We start from the raw sequence: 18,051 nt of genomic DNA, 5'->3' as shown, positions 1-18,051 counted from the left end.
TCTGGCGACAGGACAGGTGCCAGAGGTAGCCAATGTGGTACCATTATTCAAGAAGGGAGGAAGGGATAAACGAGGAAACTACAGGCCAGTCAGTCTAACCTCAGTGGTGGGAAACCATTGGAAGCAATTCTGAGAGTCAGAATTAATCTGCATTTGGAGAGGCAGGGTTTAATTAAGAACAGTCAGCATGGTTTACTTAAGGGAAGGTCATGTCTGACCAACTTGATTGAGTTTTTCGAAGGTGACCAGGTGCGTAGATGAGGGCAATGCATTTGACGTAGTCTACTTAGATTCAACAAGGCTTTTGATAAGGCCCCACATGGGAGACTAATAGCGAAGGAAGAGATCATGGTACCAAGGACATTTGATAATGGCAGGAAGCAGAGGTGTTTTTCTGACTGGAATCTTGTGTCCAGTGGGTTCTGCAGGGATTAGTGTTGGAACCCTTGCTGTTTGTGCTTTATACAAGTTATTTAGACATGAATGTAGGAGGGTTGATCAGTAGGTTTGGGGATGCTATGCAAACAGGTGGTGTGGTAGATAGCGAGGAGGATAACCTTCGATTACCGGAAGATATAGATGGGCTGATCAGTGGCAAATGGAATTCAATCCGGATAAAAGTGTGAAGTGATGCATTTGGGCAGGACAAACAAGACAAAGGAATACACGATAAATGTCAGGGCCCTGGGAAGCACCAAGGATCCGAGGGATCTTGGTGTGCATGTACACTGATCCCTTCAGGTAGCAGAGCAGGTGGACACATGGGTTAAGAAGGAATATGGTATATTTGCCTTTATTAGCCAAGGCAGAGAGTTTAAGAGCAGGGAGGTTATGCTGGAACTGTATAAAATGTTGGTTAGGCCACAGCTAGAGTACTGGGCGCAGTTCTGGAATCCACATTACAGGAGGGATGTGATATGACTGGAAAGGGTACAGAGGAGATTTAGAAAGATGTATCCTGGGCTGGAGACTGTTAGTTATAGAGCGAGATTGGATAGACTTAGATTGTTTTCCTTGGAGCAGAGGCGACATGTTGAGCTGTATAAAATTATGAGGGCCATAGTTAGAGTAGACAGGGACAACATTTTTTCCTTGGTGAAGGGGTCAATGACCAGGATTTAAGCTGAGGGGCAGGAGGTTTAGAAGGGAAGAGAGGGGAAAACTTTTTTTTTTTTTTTAAACCCAGAGGGTGGTGGGAGTTTGGAATTCACTGCCTGAAAGGGTGGTGGAGGCAGAGACCCTCATAACATTTAAGTAGTATTTAGGCATGCACATTTGATCGCAGGGCATACAAAGCTATGGGCCAAATGTTGGAAAATGGGATTCGGTGGTTGTTTTTGACCTGTGCAGACGCGATGCGTGTATGATTCTATGACTCTCAGTGGGAGCACAATTAATATTTGTGAGCCAAGCTGGGAAAAGATGGGGGGGGTTAATGAACCAGAATTCCAAATCCCATTTGCTATCCAGTGACCCAGGAAGTTAAACAAAGGAGAACCAGTGGACGTGATTTATTTAGATTTCCAGAAGGCCTTTGACAAGGTGCCGCATAGGAGACTGTTGAACAAGTTAAGAGCTCAATTGAATATTCTGAAGCAAATCTCCTGTACAGGTACACAGGGATTCTTGTATTTACGGAGGTAAAATCTCACTTTGTATTTTTCATACTGAAACTAATTGGCAAACATTAGCCATACTGTTTCCAGTTGATGCTGAAACAAAAATGCAAGCCACAACTGTTCTTATGCAGAAAGTCTAATAGAAAGCTGGAAAAATTACCAATGGTGGGTTATTGACACAAGTAGAGAAACATTTTAGGTGACTTCCATTTGCTCTTTTTCGAAAAAAAATTATCGATCAGCACATAACAGATTCTATGTTGATTCCCACCCCCACAAGTTTCTAACCTGAAATAAATATTTAGGTTATAAACAGGATCACCGATTTAGTGACAAAATAAGTCAGTTAATTTTTGTAATTTCAGAATTTTAGGAGCAATGTGCACGTTCCGGAAACCACATGCCACAATTCCAGCCGTCTTTCCATGATCAGTGGTTTTAATACATTAGCCCAAAGGAATGGATAACAGTGCTGCCAGCATACAGTCACTGCTCCTCTAGAAGATCAGCCTCGATTACTGTGGTAAACATTTATTCCCTCCATTGGATACTATGTTGAAACGAAACAATTAAAATTTGGGTCCAGATTTGAACATTCACCAATTAAATATCCTGTTTTCCAAAATTTACATATCCCTTTAGAACACCTTTCGGGCCACTGACCCCTTGACTTTTCACACAACTTTACACTTCTGGTAACACAAGCTGATTAGGGAAAACTGTGTTTTTCAGCTATTGGAGAATGAATATGCAATTCTCTCTCATCTCGATGTGGCTGTTGTCAGTTGGGGTGTCTATATCCTCGGTAACTGTGCTGTCAGCATTCAGTCACTATTAGCTTTGACTAGTTTGTGGCATTAGTCCTATTTCATTAGTCCGCTTAACTGACTGGTCCTCCTTGTATGAAAATTCTGCCATGTGACAGTAAGAGGTGAATATATATATTGCATTTGGGTTAACAGGAAATTAAAAAACGTTTTTTTTCTTGGTTTGCTTTAACCATTAGGTATTCTGCTTTCATTTCTTTGAATGGATATTAGTCCTGTCATTTTTCAATATCATTGTCCATTCATATAGCTTTTCAATTACATAAGTCAATATACAAGTATTGTACTACAGCTATTGGTGCCATTTAGGTTTCCATTTCATTAGGTCAGAAGTAGTACAAAGACTTTCAACTCTCTAGACTATGCATTGCATAAAGCAGATATTTTTCAAGAATTAAGCTAGGCTTTTGAGAATTACAGATGGCACTAAATTGATGCAACTTCAGATAGCTTTTCCACAGGGGTTGTGGTTTGTATACCATTTAATAATTCTAGAACTGGGTCAATGAGGGACTTTAAGCTTTTAAACAGCACTGGTTTCCATAAAAATAAATAGCACATCATGCAATTCCAGTCCAAATGTCTCTGAAACATTTACTTCCCCACTTGAAAATAGCTGCTTAATCCTGATGTTAGAGGGATTTTGAAGACATTTTACATAGGGACGATGGAGGTCAAACTAGAAATTTCCCAAATGATAATCCTGGATCAGCATACTTGGTCATCAACAAGTCAAACAAAAACTATAATACAGCACAAGAAAAGTCAGTCTTTACTAACACTTACAAGTTGCTAGCTATTAAATATTTTATAATTCATAACTTTAAAATGCTCAAACTATTAATGTGTCCCATCTCCTAAAATACTGCCTAACTTCCATCATGACCAGTAACAGCTTTCAGGGTGGAGAAATCAAAACTCCAGAGCAGCATTGTAGTTGAACTAGTTCCTACTTGCAACTTTATTAAATACCATTTGATTAGAATAATCGCAATTTGAATGCGATTCAAAAGTACTACCAGGTTGACTTCAAATCCTGATTAATGCACAAATATATTGGAGTTCACGACTGCAAGATACTTCTACTAAATTGAATTATTATTGCTTCCACCGTCCCCCCCGCCCCCCCAAACAAAAAAAAATAAACGATCATCCCAAATGTCAATTTAGGGCTCGTTCCATCCGCCTCAAGCGCAAAGATTACTCAGAGGATTGTCGTCAATTTAAAATATCCACACCCTCTGCTTATGCTCCCTAATCATTCCAAAGTAAGATGTGGCATTTCTCAATAATTCGGCCGTGAACTAAATCAGGACTGCTACTGTGAAAATAAAACATCCAGGGTGAAGCAATAGCTGGGAGAAGTTTTTAAACAACAGGCGCACTTCGGGGGAGACGCCTTGACTGATGAATGTACTACTACATTTAACAGCCCCAGCCCGTCCCAATCTCAGCCTGCATCCGATTTTAGAGACAGGTTCACTCACAGCTCAAACTTGAACAGCCCATGTTAACGCACAAAAATATTAAATATAATCCGGCGTCCAGGAACACAGCGCGGGGTCAGAAAGACAACACTCACCCCGACGGACACCGTTTCTTCCCCTTGAAATTTGCAGATATATTTATCTCCGCGGTGGACCTCAGAGTCATTCAAGGGCCTGAAACGGCACATCACTTTTATACTGCATTCTGCCGGATCCGCCATTGTCCCTTTTTTAAAAATTGTATTGGGGGGGGATTTTTTTTTAAAGAAACACAAATTAAACTCTCCTCCTCCCCCCCCCCCCCTAACAGCTTTGCTTCTTTCGCCCTCCTGGTCGATGGGTGAGGTTTCTCGGCCGACCTCGAAAAGCCGGTTCCCGTTCCCTGACGGCGAGTTTATGTTTTTTTTTTTCCCCTCTTCCGCTCTCTCCCTTTCACTTCACTTCCGATCCAACATGGCCGCCATGAAACCGGCGAACGTCCCCCGTCTGGCGCCTCGCTCTCACTCAGCGCGCGGGAGGGGGCGGGGTCCTGACGTCACATCTGCTGATGAACTCCACGCGCGGGGCTGCTCGCGGCGTGGGGCCGCCTGGCCGCGCATGCTCCACTGGTTGTCCAACGCTTTTAGCCGGGTCAGGAAGGAGGGGGGAATTCATGGGTACCGTTCGTACTTTGCATTTAAAGCATTTCATAAAGACGATTTGCTCCCCTCCCCAAGAAAGGAGTACTATTAATATCCTAAGTGATTTGAAAGGGGGCGAGCACTAACGACTATTACGAAAAGCAGCCCCCTTGCGGGTGAGATGTGGGGGCGGGGGAAGCGGGTGATGTCATCTGGAGCCAAGTATCGCGAGATCGGGCGCGACGACAGTGTTGTGAGCAGACAGCTCAGTCACATGACCCATCACAGGCTTGCACTTGAACAACCGTGTCCTGCTCTGCACCCACCCTGGAGAGGTGGGGAAGCAACAATGTACCAAACCAACTGACCAAATAAAAATTCACGGTGGACAATTAACAGGGTGGCCAATTCTGATTGCACGTAGGTGTGAAGGTTTCATCATGTGGCTACCTGCCTGTAGCTACTCCACCCAGCTAAATGGGCTTTATTTCCTCCCCAGCCTTAATTTCCAATCAATGGTTGCCACAGTCCCAGAGGACCATAGGCTGCTATCCCCTTTGAGGGCAGACTGGTGGTGATTTAACCTGAGGGTCACCACACCTCAGGAGGGGGGAGAGGGGAGGGGAGAGAGGGGGAGGGGAGAGAGGGGGAGGGGGGGAGAGAGGGGGAGGGGGGGAGAGAGGGGGAGGGAGGGGGGAGGGGGGGAGGGGGGGGGGAGAGAGGGGGAGGGGGGGGGGGAGAGAGGGGGAGGGGGGGGAGAGAGGGGGAGGGGGGGGAGAGAGGGGGAGGGGGGGGAGAGAGGGGGAGGGGGGGGAGAGAGGGGGAGGGGGGGGGAGAGAGGGGGAGGGGGGGGAGAGAGGGGGAGGGGGGGGAGAGAGGGGGAGGGGGGGGAGAGAGGGGGAGGGGGGGGAGAGAGGGGGAGGGGGGGGAGAGAGGGGGAGGGGGGGGAGGGGGGGAGGGAGGGGGGGGGGAGGGGGGGAGAGAGGGGAGGGATGGGGGAGAGAGGGGGGGGATGAGGGAGAGGGGTGGTTGAAGTTGAGAAAAATTAATAATCTTGGCAGGTATGGGATATGAACCCTCACTGTTGGCATCGCTCCACATCACAAACCAGCCATCCAGCTAACTAAAGTATACCTCAATAACTGATAAACAAATTGTTGATGAAAAGAAAATATGATGTATCTCCTCTGTTGCTCACAGCAATGACTAGGATATTGAATTGTCATTTCATACAATCCTGGAGGATTTCCACCCTAGCAATCACAATTGATTTATTACACCGCAAAAGGAGGCCACGTGTGTGCTGGCTCTCCAAAGGAGTTATTTAACTAGTACCAGTCTCATTCCTTCTAATAGCCCTGCATGCAACGTCCTTTTCAGATCATCTAATTCCCGCTTGAACATCTTGATTGAACCTGCTTCACCAAACTCTCAGGCAATGCATAGCAGATCCTAACCACTCACTGTGAAAAGTCTCAATTCTCCATTGCTCCCTTTGCCAACTGCCTTAAATCTTTGACCTCTTGTTCTTGATCCTTTTATGATGTGGAGATGCCGGCGTTGGACTGGGGTGAGCACAGTACGAAGTCTTACAACACCAGGTTAAAGTCCAACAGGTTTGTTTCGATGTCACTAGCTTTCGGAGCGCTGCTCCTTCCTCAGGTGAATGAAGAGGACCTCTTCATTCACCTGAGGAAGGAGCAGCGCTCCGAAAGCTAGTGACATCGAAACAAACCTGTTGATCCTTTTAGCAATGGGAACAGTTTCACACAGGCCTCTCATGGTTTTGAATATCGCTATCAACTCTTCCCTTGACCTCTTCTCCACAGAAAACATTCTGGATATGGGGAGCAGGTGGGAAAGGGAGGCAGAAGATTAACCATGATCATATTGAATGATGGAAAAGGCTTTAGAGACCGTATGGTTCATTATCCCTATTTCTAATGTTCACACTCCTGCCATTTGTTGCCAACACATCCATACTTAAGAGTACACAAGCTCTAGGCTAACTGGAAAGCAGCCAGGCTCTTTCTTACCCATTTGAATGATGTTAGACCACAGTCATGATCACATGAGGGGCTACTCCAGGTCCTATGTTTCTATACTTGACTGACAAACAGTCTTTATAGCTCCACTATGACTACAGTTTTTATTTAACTAATAAATGCTGAAAGAAACTGAAAAATGAAATTGCACGATTTATTGTAATGTCCCTATGATTTTTCTGCTGGGTTGCTCACGGCAGTGATCAGGATATTAAACATCAATCTCTGGAGATTCCTGGACAATCCAGGGGAATTGGCAAATCTACAAAAATGACTCAATTTCTTTTGAATGGGAATTGGGTCTTTGCTTGAAAAGGGGATGAAGAACTGAGTCAGCTCATGAAGAAAACACCACAGAAGACCTGAGGGGTCAAGTATCCCTTTCCTGTGCTCCAACAGTGTATGGTTCTATGATTAAATTATAATTATCAATTCATAACAATACTGTCCTCATTAGGACACAGGAGGCTGGATTCTCCCAAAATGGGTCTATGTCCCCACGCCGGCGTATAAATGCTGGTGTTACACTCCCCAGTTTCCTGCAAAAAAGTGAAAGTCGATTCACTTAGCTTCTGGGGCTAGCAGGGACCCGGGGAGCTTCGCGCAGCTTTGTCTGGGGCTACGGGCCCCCCGCACCTCCAGTTCCGAGTCCGCGCCTGCACACTGCGCCGGCCTCGCCGAGCGCCATGGCGGATTCGGACCAACACCAACAAACTAGGCCCCCCCCCCCCCCCCCCCCGATCGGCCGTGCGCCCGAGGATCCTTCTGGACCGATCGCTGCCCCAGCCGCCCATAAGGCCCCTCCCCCGGTGCTCGATCCCCGGAGCCGGAGCGATGCTGGGCCCGATTCCATCGGAAACTTTGATTCTCCGCCCTCGCGCCAAACACGATTTCGGCGTGGGGCTGCGGAGGATCCAGCCCAGGATTTTGAAGTTGGAGATAACCATGATCTGTCGATCTTAACGTTTACTAAATTGGTAGTCACATAATACAACAATAATAGTATTCAATCTACAACAGCCTTAAATATGAGGTGAGAAAAGTTTTGGAAACCATAAGCCCAATGTCACTCATTCCCCTTAATCATTCTACATTTACTATATGCCATGTCTCAAATTACTCAGACTTTATCCAAATCTATCTATTTGTGGTTCAACAAATTAACACCATATACTTCAGCCATCCCAATGGGGACCTTGTCCAACAGCTTTACCACTTACTCAAACTGATTAGTTTTAAATTTAAGTCCCTTCAATCATAGGCCACATCCTCTGTTTGGGCTTGCAAGTTGGTCATTGTCAATATTGCTTGGTCCGTTTAGAATCCTAAAAACAGCAATCATTTTATTTTTCAACATAATTTTCAGTGAGAAGATGTACAATGTATCTAATTGCTAATTTTCATAAAATCCTTTCATCCCCTCAATCATTCTGATTGCCCTCTACTGTATCCTCTCAATAACTGCAGCAACCTTTATGTACTGCAGTAACCAGAAATGTACACATTATTCTGCATGCAGGCGCAACTATGATTTATAGTAGCAGTATTGCCTCAATCATTCAGTTCAATATAGATCTTTTATTACATTGCAATATCTGATTTACTTCACTCACTTTCTCCAAGCAATGTTGTGACAGCTTCAATTTATTTTCAACCTGGATCATCAGGTCTTTCAGTTTGCAGGCAGATTATTTTCTTTTCCTTTAACCAATGGAGGTCTTCCAGAATTTTGGACCTCCAGATGAAGCAATTTGCATTTCTCTGCTGAACTTTGACTGCCCAATCCCAAATATATTCAGATTCTTCTGCTGTGGCCCAGTAGTAAAAATGTAGGCAAATGTGAGATTGTTCACCTTGGACCTAGAAAAGGATGAAATGGGATACTTTCCTAGCACTGTGTCCCATTCCTGTGGCCGAACACATTTTTCTGGCAATGAAAGGGAAAAGGCTACACAGTGTATGTATCCTTCCAAGTAGTGCCCTAGGCCCAAACATCTTCAGCTGCTTCATTAATGACCTCCCTTCCATCATAAAGTCAGAAGTGGGGATGTTTGCGGATGACAGCACAATGTTTAGCCCCATTCGTGACTCCTCAGATAACGAAATAGCCCATGTCCAAATGCAGCAAGACCTGGACAATATCCAGGCTTGGTCTGACAAGTGGCAAGTTACATTCACGCCACACAAGTGCGAGGTAATGACCATCTCCTACAAGAGAGGATCTAACCAGCACCCCTTGGCACTCAATGGTGTTACTATTGCTGAATCCCCCACAATCAACATTCCATTGATCAGAAACTGAACTGGATTGGCCATATTAATAGTGTGGCTTCCAGGGCAGTTCAAAGGCTTGGAATCCTACGGCGAGTAACTCACCTCCTGACCCCCCAAAGCCTATCCACCATCTACAAGGTACAAGTCAGGAATGTTATTGGATACTCTCAACTTGCCTGGATGGGTGCAGCTCCAACAACACTCAAGAAGTTCGACACCATCCAGGACAAAGCAGCCTGCTTGATTGCTCCCCCTTCTACAAACGTTTAATCCCTCCATAACCAAACAGTGGCAGATGGGTGCACCATCTATAAAATTCACTGCAGGAACTCACAAAAGTTCCTTAAGCAGCATCTTCCAAACCCATGACCCCTAATACCTATAAGGCAAAGGCAGCAGATACCTGGGATCCCCACCACCTGGTGGTTCCCCTCCAAGTCACTCACACCACCCTGACTTAGAAATATATTGTTGTTCCTTAATTGTCGCTGTGGCAAAATCCAGGAACTCCTACCCTAACAGCACAGGCGGTGAACCTACATCTCAGGGACTGCAGCGGTTCAAGAAGGCAAATCACCACCACCTTCTGAAGGGCAACTAGGGATGGGCAATGAATGCTGGCCTAACCAGCGACGCCCACATCCCGTAAATGAATGATAAAGTTGAGCCTGGTGCGATTCCCTGTTGGGAGGGAAGGCGCGTATCCCCCATGAGACAAAGCTGGAAGCACAATGTCCAAAGAGACTTGGGGGTTAAGTACACAGAGAATAAGGGCCACACGGTGGTGCAGTGGTTAGAACTGCTGCCTCCCAGCGCTGAGGCCCCAGGTTCGTTCCCGGCCCCGGGTCACTATCCGTGTGAAGTTTGCACATTCTCCCCGTGTCTGCGTGGGTCTCACCCCCACAACCCATATGAGGAGAGACTAAGTTGGTTAGGATTATATTCATTGGAGTTTAGAAGAGTGAGGGGGGATCTCATAGAAACTTATAAAATTCCAACAGGGTAGATTGGACAGGGTAGATTCAGAAAGAATGTACCTGATGGTGGGGGAGTCTAGAACTGGGGTTCATAGTCTGAGGTTAAGGGGTAAACCTTTTCATAGATCATAGATCATAGAATTTACAGTGCAGAAGGAGGCCATTCGGCCCATCGAGTCTGCACCGGCTCTTGAATAGAGCACCCCACCCAAGGTCAACACCTCCACCCTATCCCCATAACCCAGTAACCCCACCCAACACTAAGGGCAATTTTATCACAGCCAATCGACCTACCCTGCACAACTTTGGACTGTGGGAGGAAACCGGAGCACCCGGAGGAAACCCACGCACACACGGGGAGGATGTGCAGACTCCGCACAGACAGTGACCCAAGCCGGAATCGAACCTAGGACCCTGGAGCTGTGAAGCAATTGTGCTATCCACAATGCTACCGTGCTGCCCTGATATTATGAGATGTGTATTTTTCTTTTTACAAGTTGCAGCCGATGTCTTCATCAGGAACTTATCATGTGTGAATCTCCCCTTTTGCTTCCCCCTCCTCTCCTTAGGACTGAGGTGAGGAGAAATTTCTTCACCAGAGAGTGGTGAATCTGTGGAATTCGCTATCACAGAAAGTAGTTGAGGTGAAAACATTGCGTAATTTCAAGAAGGCATTATATATATCTGTTGGGGCTAAAAGGATCAAGGGTTATGAGGGGAAGGCGGGGTCAGGGTATTGAACTTGATGATCAGCCATGATCATAATGAATGATGGAGGCCGAATAGCCTCTTCCTACTTCTATTTTCTATGCATGTTTCACAACTTGCTTTCCTACCCTTCCTTGTGCCATAAGCTAATTTAGTAACCATACTTTCAGTGCCTTGATCCAAGTTATTTATATAAATTGTAAAAAATTGAGTTTTTACTTTCTGCTATAACCTTTGATGTGGCACCTTATCAAATGCCTTCTGGAATCTAAGTACAGCACACCTGCTGGTCCTTTACTTCAGTCTGCCATGTGGAACCTTGTCATAAGCCTTGCTAAACTCCATGTAGATTACATCAGTGCACTACTCTCATTGACCCGACTTGCTTCCTAAAATAATTGGTTAATCAGATACGATATTCCCCTTAAATCCATGTTGACTGCATTTGATTAATCCATATTTCTATAAATGACAATTTATTCACCTTTCGGAATTTTTTTTCCAATTAGTTACTTACCACCAGGGTGAGGCCAACTGGCCTGTGATTACTTGGGCTATCCTTCCGTAATAACCAACATGGGACGTACTTGGGCGGGATTCTCCACCCTGCCGTGCCACATTTCTGCCCCGACCGGCCGGCGGGATTCTCTGTCACGCCGGCCGGTCAATGGGGTTTCCCATTGAAGGCCAGCCGCACGCCGTCGGGAAACCCCCGGGCGCCGGCATAACAGAGAATCATGCCGGTGGAGAATGCCGGCCATGGCGTAGGGATGACCATTTTACCCCTGCTGCTTGAGGAGCCTGAGCTCCCCCTGCTAGGGGCAGATAGCTTACACATACTTTTATACAAGGTTGGCCAGTCTAGAACTGACTGACAGGAGAGAGTACCTGATGTATATACTCGCGCATATAATTGTGATAAAATAAATGTTATTTACTTTTGTTTACTTTGGGCTCCCCGAGCCTTAGAAACCATCGTCCCATTATGGCAATGATACAATACTAGCAGTATTCTGGGACCATGTTATTGAAAAATACTAAAATCTGACACCACAACCTCGATGTCTTATTTGTTCTGGAGCTGAGCTACGAATTCTGTATCCGCCCCAACACGAATAGTACCTGCTTCTACCTCAGCTACACTCTGTCTCTCTCCACTCCTGCCTCAGTTTATCTGCTGCCGAAACCCCTTTCTGTGCTTTTGATACCTCGGGCGAGGATGAGTGGGTTCTGCCAGGGGGTGATGGACGAGTGTGAGAAGTGTGGGCAAAGGCCAGTCAATCATTTGCCTAAGTTCTGGGGCTGTGAGAAGTTGCCCATCTGAGGGCAGCACAGTAGAACAGTGGTTAGCACAGTTGCTTCACAGTTCCACGGTCCCAGGTTCGATTCCCGGCTTGGGTCACTGTCTGTGCGGAGTCAGCATGTTCTCCCCGTGTCTGTGTGGGTTTTCTCCGAGTGCTCTGGTTTCGTCCCACGAGTCCCAAAAGATGTGCTTGTTAGGCGAATTGAACATTCTGAATTCTCCCTCAAGTGTACTCGAACAGATGCCGGAATGTGGCGGCTAGGGGATTTTCACAGTAACTTCACTGCAGTGTTAATGTAAGCGTACTTGTGACACTAATAAAGATAATTATTATTATGTTTTTGTACCCTTAAATATCTTTGGAATAAAATATATTTAATAAAAAGGATCAGTGCGGGGGCCTCAGCTATTTGCAATCAATAGTAATGTCTTGGGTGAAGAGAAAGAGTATCTAAGGGCGCGATTCTTCCAAAACGTTTCTCAGTGTGGTAACGAGCAGGGTCTGCCACGAGCTTCCCGGTGCTCGGCCCGGCGAGACCGTCACCAATAATGTTAATTGCTCCACTTCAGGAGGCCCCACGGGCATCACGCCACAAATGAAGGTCCAGCGCCCCGCTAACAAGGTAGAGCAGCACTTAAACAGCACTTGCACAGCCAATCCCACTCAGCTTGCAGCCATGCCACAGCGACGACCTGATCCACAATTCGGGGATGCAGACCGGGGGAGGCTCTTGGAAGCGGTCGAAGCCAGGAGGGACATCCTGTTCCCCCGAGGGTCTCGCAGGGTGAGCCACAGGGCAGCCAGTGCTGCCTGTGATAAAGTGGAAGCGGCCGCCAGCTCGGGAACCATGACCAGGGGGACTGGCACCCAGTCCTGTAAGAAGGCCACATGGGTGAGTTGGTCACATGGGTGAGTTTCTTCCCCCCCCCCCCATGAGCCTGCACCTGGCATCACCCCCGCCCAGCACCGCACCATGCTGTAGCCCACCCATGCCGCGCTCTCCCCAAACCCCTCCCCAATCACACAACCCCTCCCTCCCCCGCGGTGAACCACGTGTGCGGCTAACATTGACATCTCTGTGTCTCCGCAGGAGAAGCTGTCCAATAATGCTCGGAGAGGGCCCAGACTGGGGGCGGGGTGCCGGACATAAGAGTCCTCACCACTTTCGAGTAACGGATCCTGGAGGTTACGTGGGTAGCCGAGGACAGAGTGGTCATCAATGAGGAGATTGCAGCATGCCGCAGAGGTGAGGATCCACAGGTGGACTGTCCCAAATGGACTGTCACACATGAATTGTTATTGCCATACTGAATTAGTATCTTCACTGACCACATGTTAATTCTCCTGCAAGTACTCCAGCCGACTACGCTGGCCCATCCAGGGTTGTCCCCCACCCTGCCCCCCATGGGATCACCTGGGATAAGAGTTCCGAGGATACCACCATCGAGGCATCACAGCTGTCATTCCTACCCTCCACCCATGAAAAGGCATGCACCTCGGTGGGCAGCCTTAGTGGACAGGCTTCTGGGGCACACTCTTGTAAGCACCACACAGTTGTTGATGCACGTAAGTGGAGGCAGTAACGCCCAGGTGAGACAGCAGTCGGAAGTCTGCTAGATCCCAGGTCCCAGCTGTGTAGCAGCCTGTGCTGAGCCTCTGGAACAGGTTCACCCAGAGCTGATGGAGACTTTAGGGCACATTCAGAGGGAGATGTCAGCGACACTCCAGCCAATTGGAGGAGTCCCAGAGGCTATGAACGCAGGAGATAGCGCAGGCAATGCGTGGCACCGAGGCCAACACTGCTAGGGTGGAGAGCCTCGTGCATGATGTCGGTATCCAAGGCGTGGAGCAGTCGGTGACGACCACAGCAGAGGGCTGTAGCCATCTGGGATGGCCACTTACAAAGGAAACATGGATACTCGCAAAGACTCAAGGGAAATATGGCCAATACAGGATTCAGGCAAACTCAGAGCCTAAATGTATATTTGCTAACAGAGAACCAGACAGTATCGAAACCCCTAGCCGATTTATAAGATCATAAGACATAGGAGTGGAAGTAACGCCATTCGGCCCATCGAGTCCACTCCACCATTCAATCATGGCTGATTTCAACTCCATTTACCCGCTCTCTCTCCATAGCCCTTAATTCCTTGAGAAATCAAGAATTTATCAACTTCTGTCTTAAAGACACTCAACGCCCCGGCCTCCACCGCCCTCTGTGGCAATGAATTCCACAGACCCACCACTCTCTGGCTGAAGAAATTTCTCCTCATCTCTGTTCTAAAGTGACTCCCTTTTATTCTAAGGCTGTGCACCCTGGTCCTAGTCTCCCCTGCTAATGGAAACAACTTCCCTACATCCACCCTATCTAAGCCATTCATTATCTTGTAAGTTTCTATTAGATCTCCCCTCAACCTCCTAAACTCCAATGAATATAATCCCAGGATCCTCAGACGTTCATCGTATGTTAGGCCTACCATTCCTGGGATCATCCGTGTGAATCTCCGCTGGACCCGCTCCAGTGCCAGTATGTCCTTCCTGAGGTGTGGGGCCCAAAATTGCTCACAGTATTCTAAATGGGGCCTAACTAATGCTTTATAAAGCTTCAGAAGTACATCCCTGCTTTTATATTCCAAGCCTCTTGAGATGAATGACAACATTGCATTTGCTTTCTTAATTACGGACTCAACCTGCAAGTTTACCTTTAGAGAATCCTGGACTAGGACTCCCAAGTCCCTTTGCACTTCAGCATTATGAATTTTGTCACCGTTTAGAAAATAGTCCATGCCTCTATTCTTTTTTCCAAAGTGCAACACCTCGCACTTGCCCACGTTGAATTTCATCAGCCATTTCTTGGACCACTCTCCTAAACTGTCTAAATCTTTCTGCAGCCTCCCCACCTCCTCCATACTACCTGCCCCTCCACTTATCTTCGTATCATCGGCAAACTTAGCCAGAATGCCCCCAGTCCCGTCATCTAGATCGTTAATATATAAAGAGAACAGCTGTGGCCCCAACACTGAACCCTGCGGGACACCACTCGTCACCGGTTGCCATTCCGAAAAAGAACATTTTATCCCAACTCTCTGCCTTCTGCCTGACAGCCAATCGTCAATCCATGTTAGTACCTTGCCTCGAATACCATGGGCACTTATTTTACTCAGCAGTCTCCCGTGAGGCACCTTATCAAAGGCCTTTTGGAAGTCAAGATAGATAACATCCATTGGCTCTCCTTGGTCTGACCTATTTGTTATCTCTTCAAAGAACTCTAACAGGTTTGTCAGGCACGACCTCCCCTTACTAAATCCATGCTGACTTGTCCTAATCCGACCCTGCACTTCCAAGAATTTAGAAATCTCATCCTTAACAGTGGATTCTAGAATCTTGCCAACAACCGAGGTTAGGCTAATTGGCCTATAATTTTCCATCTTTTTCCTTGTTCCCTTCTTGAACAGGGGGGTTACAACAGCGATTTTCCAATCCTCTGGGACTTTCCCTGACTCCAGTGACTTTTGAAAGATCATAACTAACGCCTCCACTATTTCTTCAGCTATCTCCTTTAGAACTCTAGGATGTAGCCCATCTGGGCCCGGGGATTTATCAATTTTTAGACCTCTTAGTTTCTCTAGCACTTTCTCCTTTGTGATGGCTACCATATTCAACTCTGCCCCCTGACTCTCCAGAATTGTTGGGATATTACTCATGTCTTCTACTGTGAAGACTGACGCAAAGTACTTATTCAGTTCCTCAGCTATTTCCTTGTCTCCCATCACAAAATTACCAGCGTCATTTTGGAGCGGCCCAATGTCAACTTTTGCCTCCCGTTTGTTTTTAATGTATTTAAAGAAACTTTTACTATCATTCCTAATGTTACTGGCTAGCCTACCTTCAAATTTGATCCTCCCTTTCCTTATTTCTCTCTTTGTTATCCTCTGTTTGTTTTTGTAGTCTTCCCAATCTTCTGACTTCCCACTACTCTTTGCCACATTATAGGCTTTCTCTTTTGCTTTGATGCATTCCCTAACTTCCTTTGTCAGCCATGGCTGCTTAATCCCCCCTCTGATAACCTTTCTTTTCTTTGGGATGAACCTCTGTACTGTGTCCTCAATTACTCCCAGAAACTCCTGCCATTGCTGTTCTACTGTCTTTCCCACTAGGCTCTGCTCCCGGTTGATTTTCGTCAGTTCCTCCCTCATGCCCCTGTAGTTACCTTTATTTAACTGTAACACCTTTACATCTGATTCTACCTTCTTTCTTTCAAAAATCTTAGATTTGCATTCTAATGGCCCATTTCCCCAGGACAAAGGGCTGGTACTCAGGTATCAGAGGCAATTCCAGACACATTGGCGCCAGTCCCTTCACCCAGGAAGCCCAAACAGCCAAGGTCGATGACCGCTCAGGACACGCCCAGCCATCAAGGCACCCGCCCCTTTGTTGGCTCAAATCGAAGGCAGTAATCGAAGCCTGCCGAATTATTGGGTCCAAAGCTAAGAGCGCAAAACCCCAAAGGATAAAGAGAGACACTGCCATGTGTTCGATCTCTTTTGGCCCTGGCACACCGGCACTCTTCGGCCCGGTGTATGCCTGAAGCCCACTGCAGCACCACGACCAGAAGCAAGTTCAAGATCAACGATCGCTACCAGGAGGGTGAGCCCAGCAGAACCGAAGTTACTTCTCCAGACCCAGCCACTCCAGATCCGAACAAAGGCCTTGTTGCTCTACAAAGCCGGGTGTCTGAAGTTAAGTACAGGTTGTTGTAATGTTAGGTATAATTTAGCTTGTAGTGTTTTTATGTTGCATGTGTGAGTTAATCTTGTGTGTAAACCATTATTGACTTCCGGTTGCGGCAGGGATGAGCTAGCCGCACGTTTCGGAGGCTCCAGCTCCGACGGAACTTCGGGCTCTTTTAAGAGCCCCAATGGGGACTTGGACGGCCGTAAAACCCGGTGCGAGGCGCGAGGGAAGGGAGTCCCCCCCGAAAGACGGAGGGAAAAACCGGCGCCGGCGGCTGCAGCCTGAAGAATCTGCAGCCAGAAGATCAGAGAGAGAGAGAGAGAGAGGGAGTGAAACAAAATGGTGGCGGAGAAACCACAGGTGACATGGGGGCCTGAGCAGGACGAGGTGGTGAGACGGTGCGTGGACCTGCTGAAGAAGGAGGTAATGACCCCGTTGTTACAGGCAATTGAGGGGCTTAAGGAGACTTTAAAGACCCAGGAGACGGAACTTCGCGTGGTGGAGCAGAAGGTGTCAGGTATTGAGGACGAGGTCCTGGGCCTGGCGGTCAAGACTCAGACGCACGAGGCACTTCATAAAAAGTGTGCTGACAGGATTGAGGCCCTTGAAAATGGAGCGCGAAGGAAGAACCTTAGGGTACTAGGCCTCCCGGAGGGTGTGGAAGGAGTGGACTGTGGAGCGTACGCAAGTAAGATGCTGAGCTCACTGATGGGTGCTGAGGCCCCTGCGGACCCCATGGAGGTGGAGTGGGCAAATCGGATCCCGGCGAGAAGACCAAAAGCGGGAGAACCACCGAGGGCGATAATCGTGCGATTCTACCGCCTTAAGGACAGAGAAGAGGTCCTGAGATGGGCCAAAAAGGTGCGGAGCAGCAGATGGGAGAATGCGGTGGTAAGGATCTACCAGGATTGGAGTGCGGAGGTGGCGAGAAGGAGGGCGAGCTTCAACCAAGCCAAAGAGGTTTTTCACAAAAGGAAGGTGAAGTTTGGGATGCTGCAGCCGGCAAGACTATGGGTCACGCATCAGGAGAGACATTATTATTTCGAGACGGCGGAGGAAGCATGGTCCTTCATCAATGAAGAGAAACTGGACCGGAACTGAGGGACTGATGCTGCAGGGAACTGTTATTGTTGTTATTATTGTTTTTGTTAATGGGGTGGTGAAAGTTAAGCGAGAAGTAAACAGGGAAGGGGGAGGACACTGGGGAAATGTGGGCGCCGGTGAGGGGGGAGAGGTGGGACATAGTCAGAGAATGGGGAAGGAGAGGGGGAGGGGAAAGGGAGCTGCGCCATAAGAGGCGGGACAGGTAAAGGGATGTTCCCGCGCCAGAAAGAATAAGGCGGGAAAACAGGCGCAAGGCGGATGGGAGTTCCCTCACACCGGGGGGGCCGAGGAGCGAGCAGGAGTAGCCGGGGTCAGTTGAAGTCAGCTGACTTACGGAAGTGATATGGGGGGA

At 47.5% G+C, this 18,051-nt stretch overlaps 1 protein-coding gene across 2 annotated transcripts in view; it reads right to left on the bottom strand.

Annotated features, from left to right (window-relative positions):
• Positions 1–4,705, bottom strand: part of LOC140424849 (kinesin-1 heavy chain) — a 176,284-nt gene extending 171,579 nt beyond the window's left edge. Inside the window, exon 1 of one of the 2 annotated variants that reach the window (XM_072508347.1) lies at positions 4,029–4,705. In XM_072508347.1, coding sequence (XP_072364448.1) covers positions 4,029–4,154 — 126 coding nt within the window. In that variant the 5' untranslated portion in view covers positions 4,155–4,705. The remainder of the gene's footprint in view (positions 1–4,028) is intronic. The other variant, XM_072508346.1, reaches the window with a different exon arrangement.
• Positions 4,706–18,051: the final 13,346 nt, after the last annotated feature.

The sequence above is a fragment of the Scyliorhinus torazame genome, chromosome 6, assembly GCF_047496885.1.
Source record: "Scyliorhinus torazame isolate Kashiwa2021f chromosome 6, sScyTor2.1, whole genome shotgun sequence".
In the NCBI taxonomy this organism is placed as follows: domain Eukaryota; kingdom Metazoa; phylum Chordata; class Chondrichthyes; order Carcharhiniformes; family Scyliorhinidae; genus Scyliorhinus; species Scyliorhinus torazame.
This window is presented reverse-complemented; position numbering and strand designations above follow the sequence as displayed.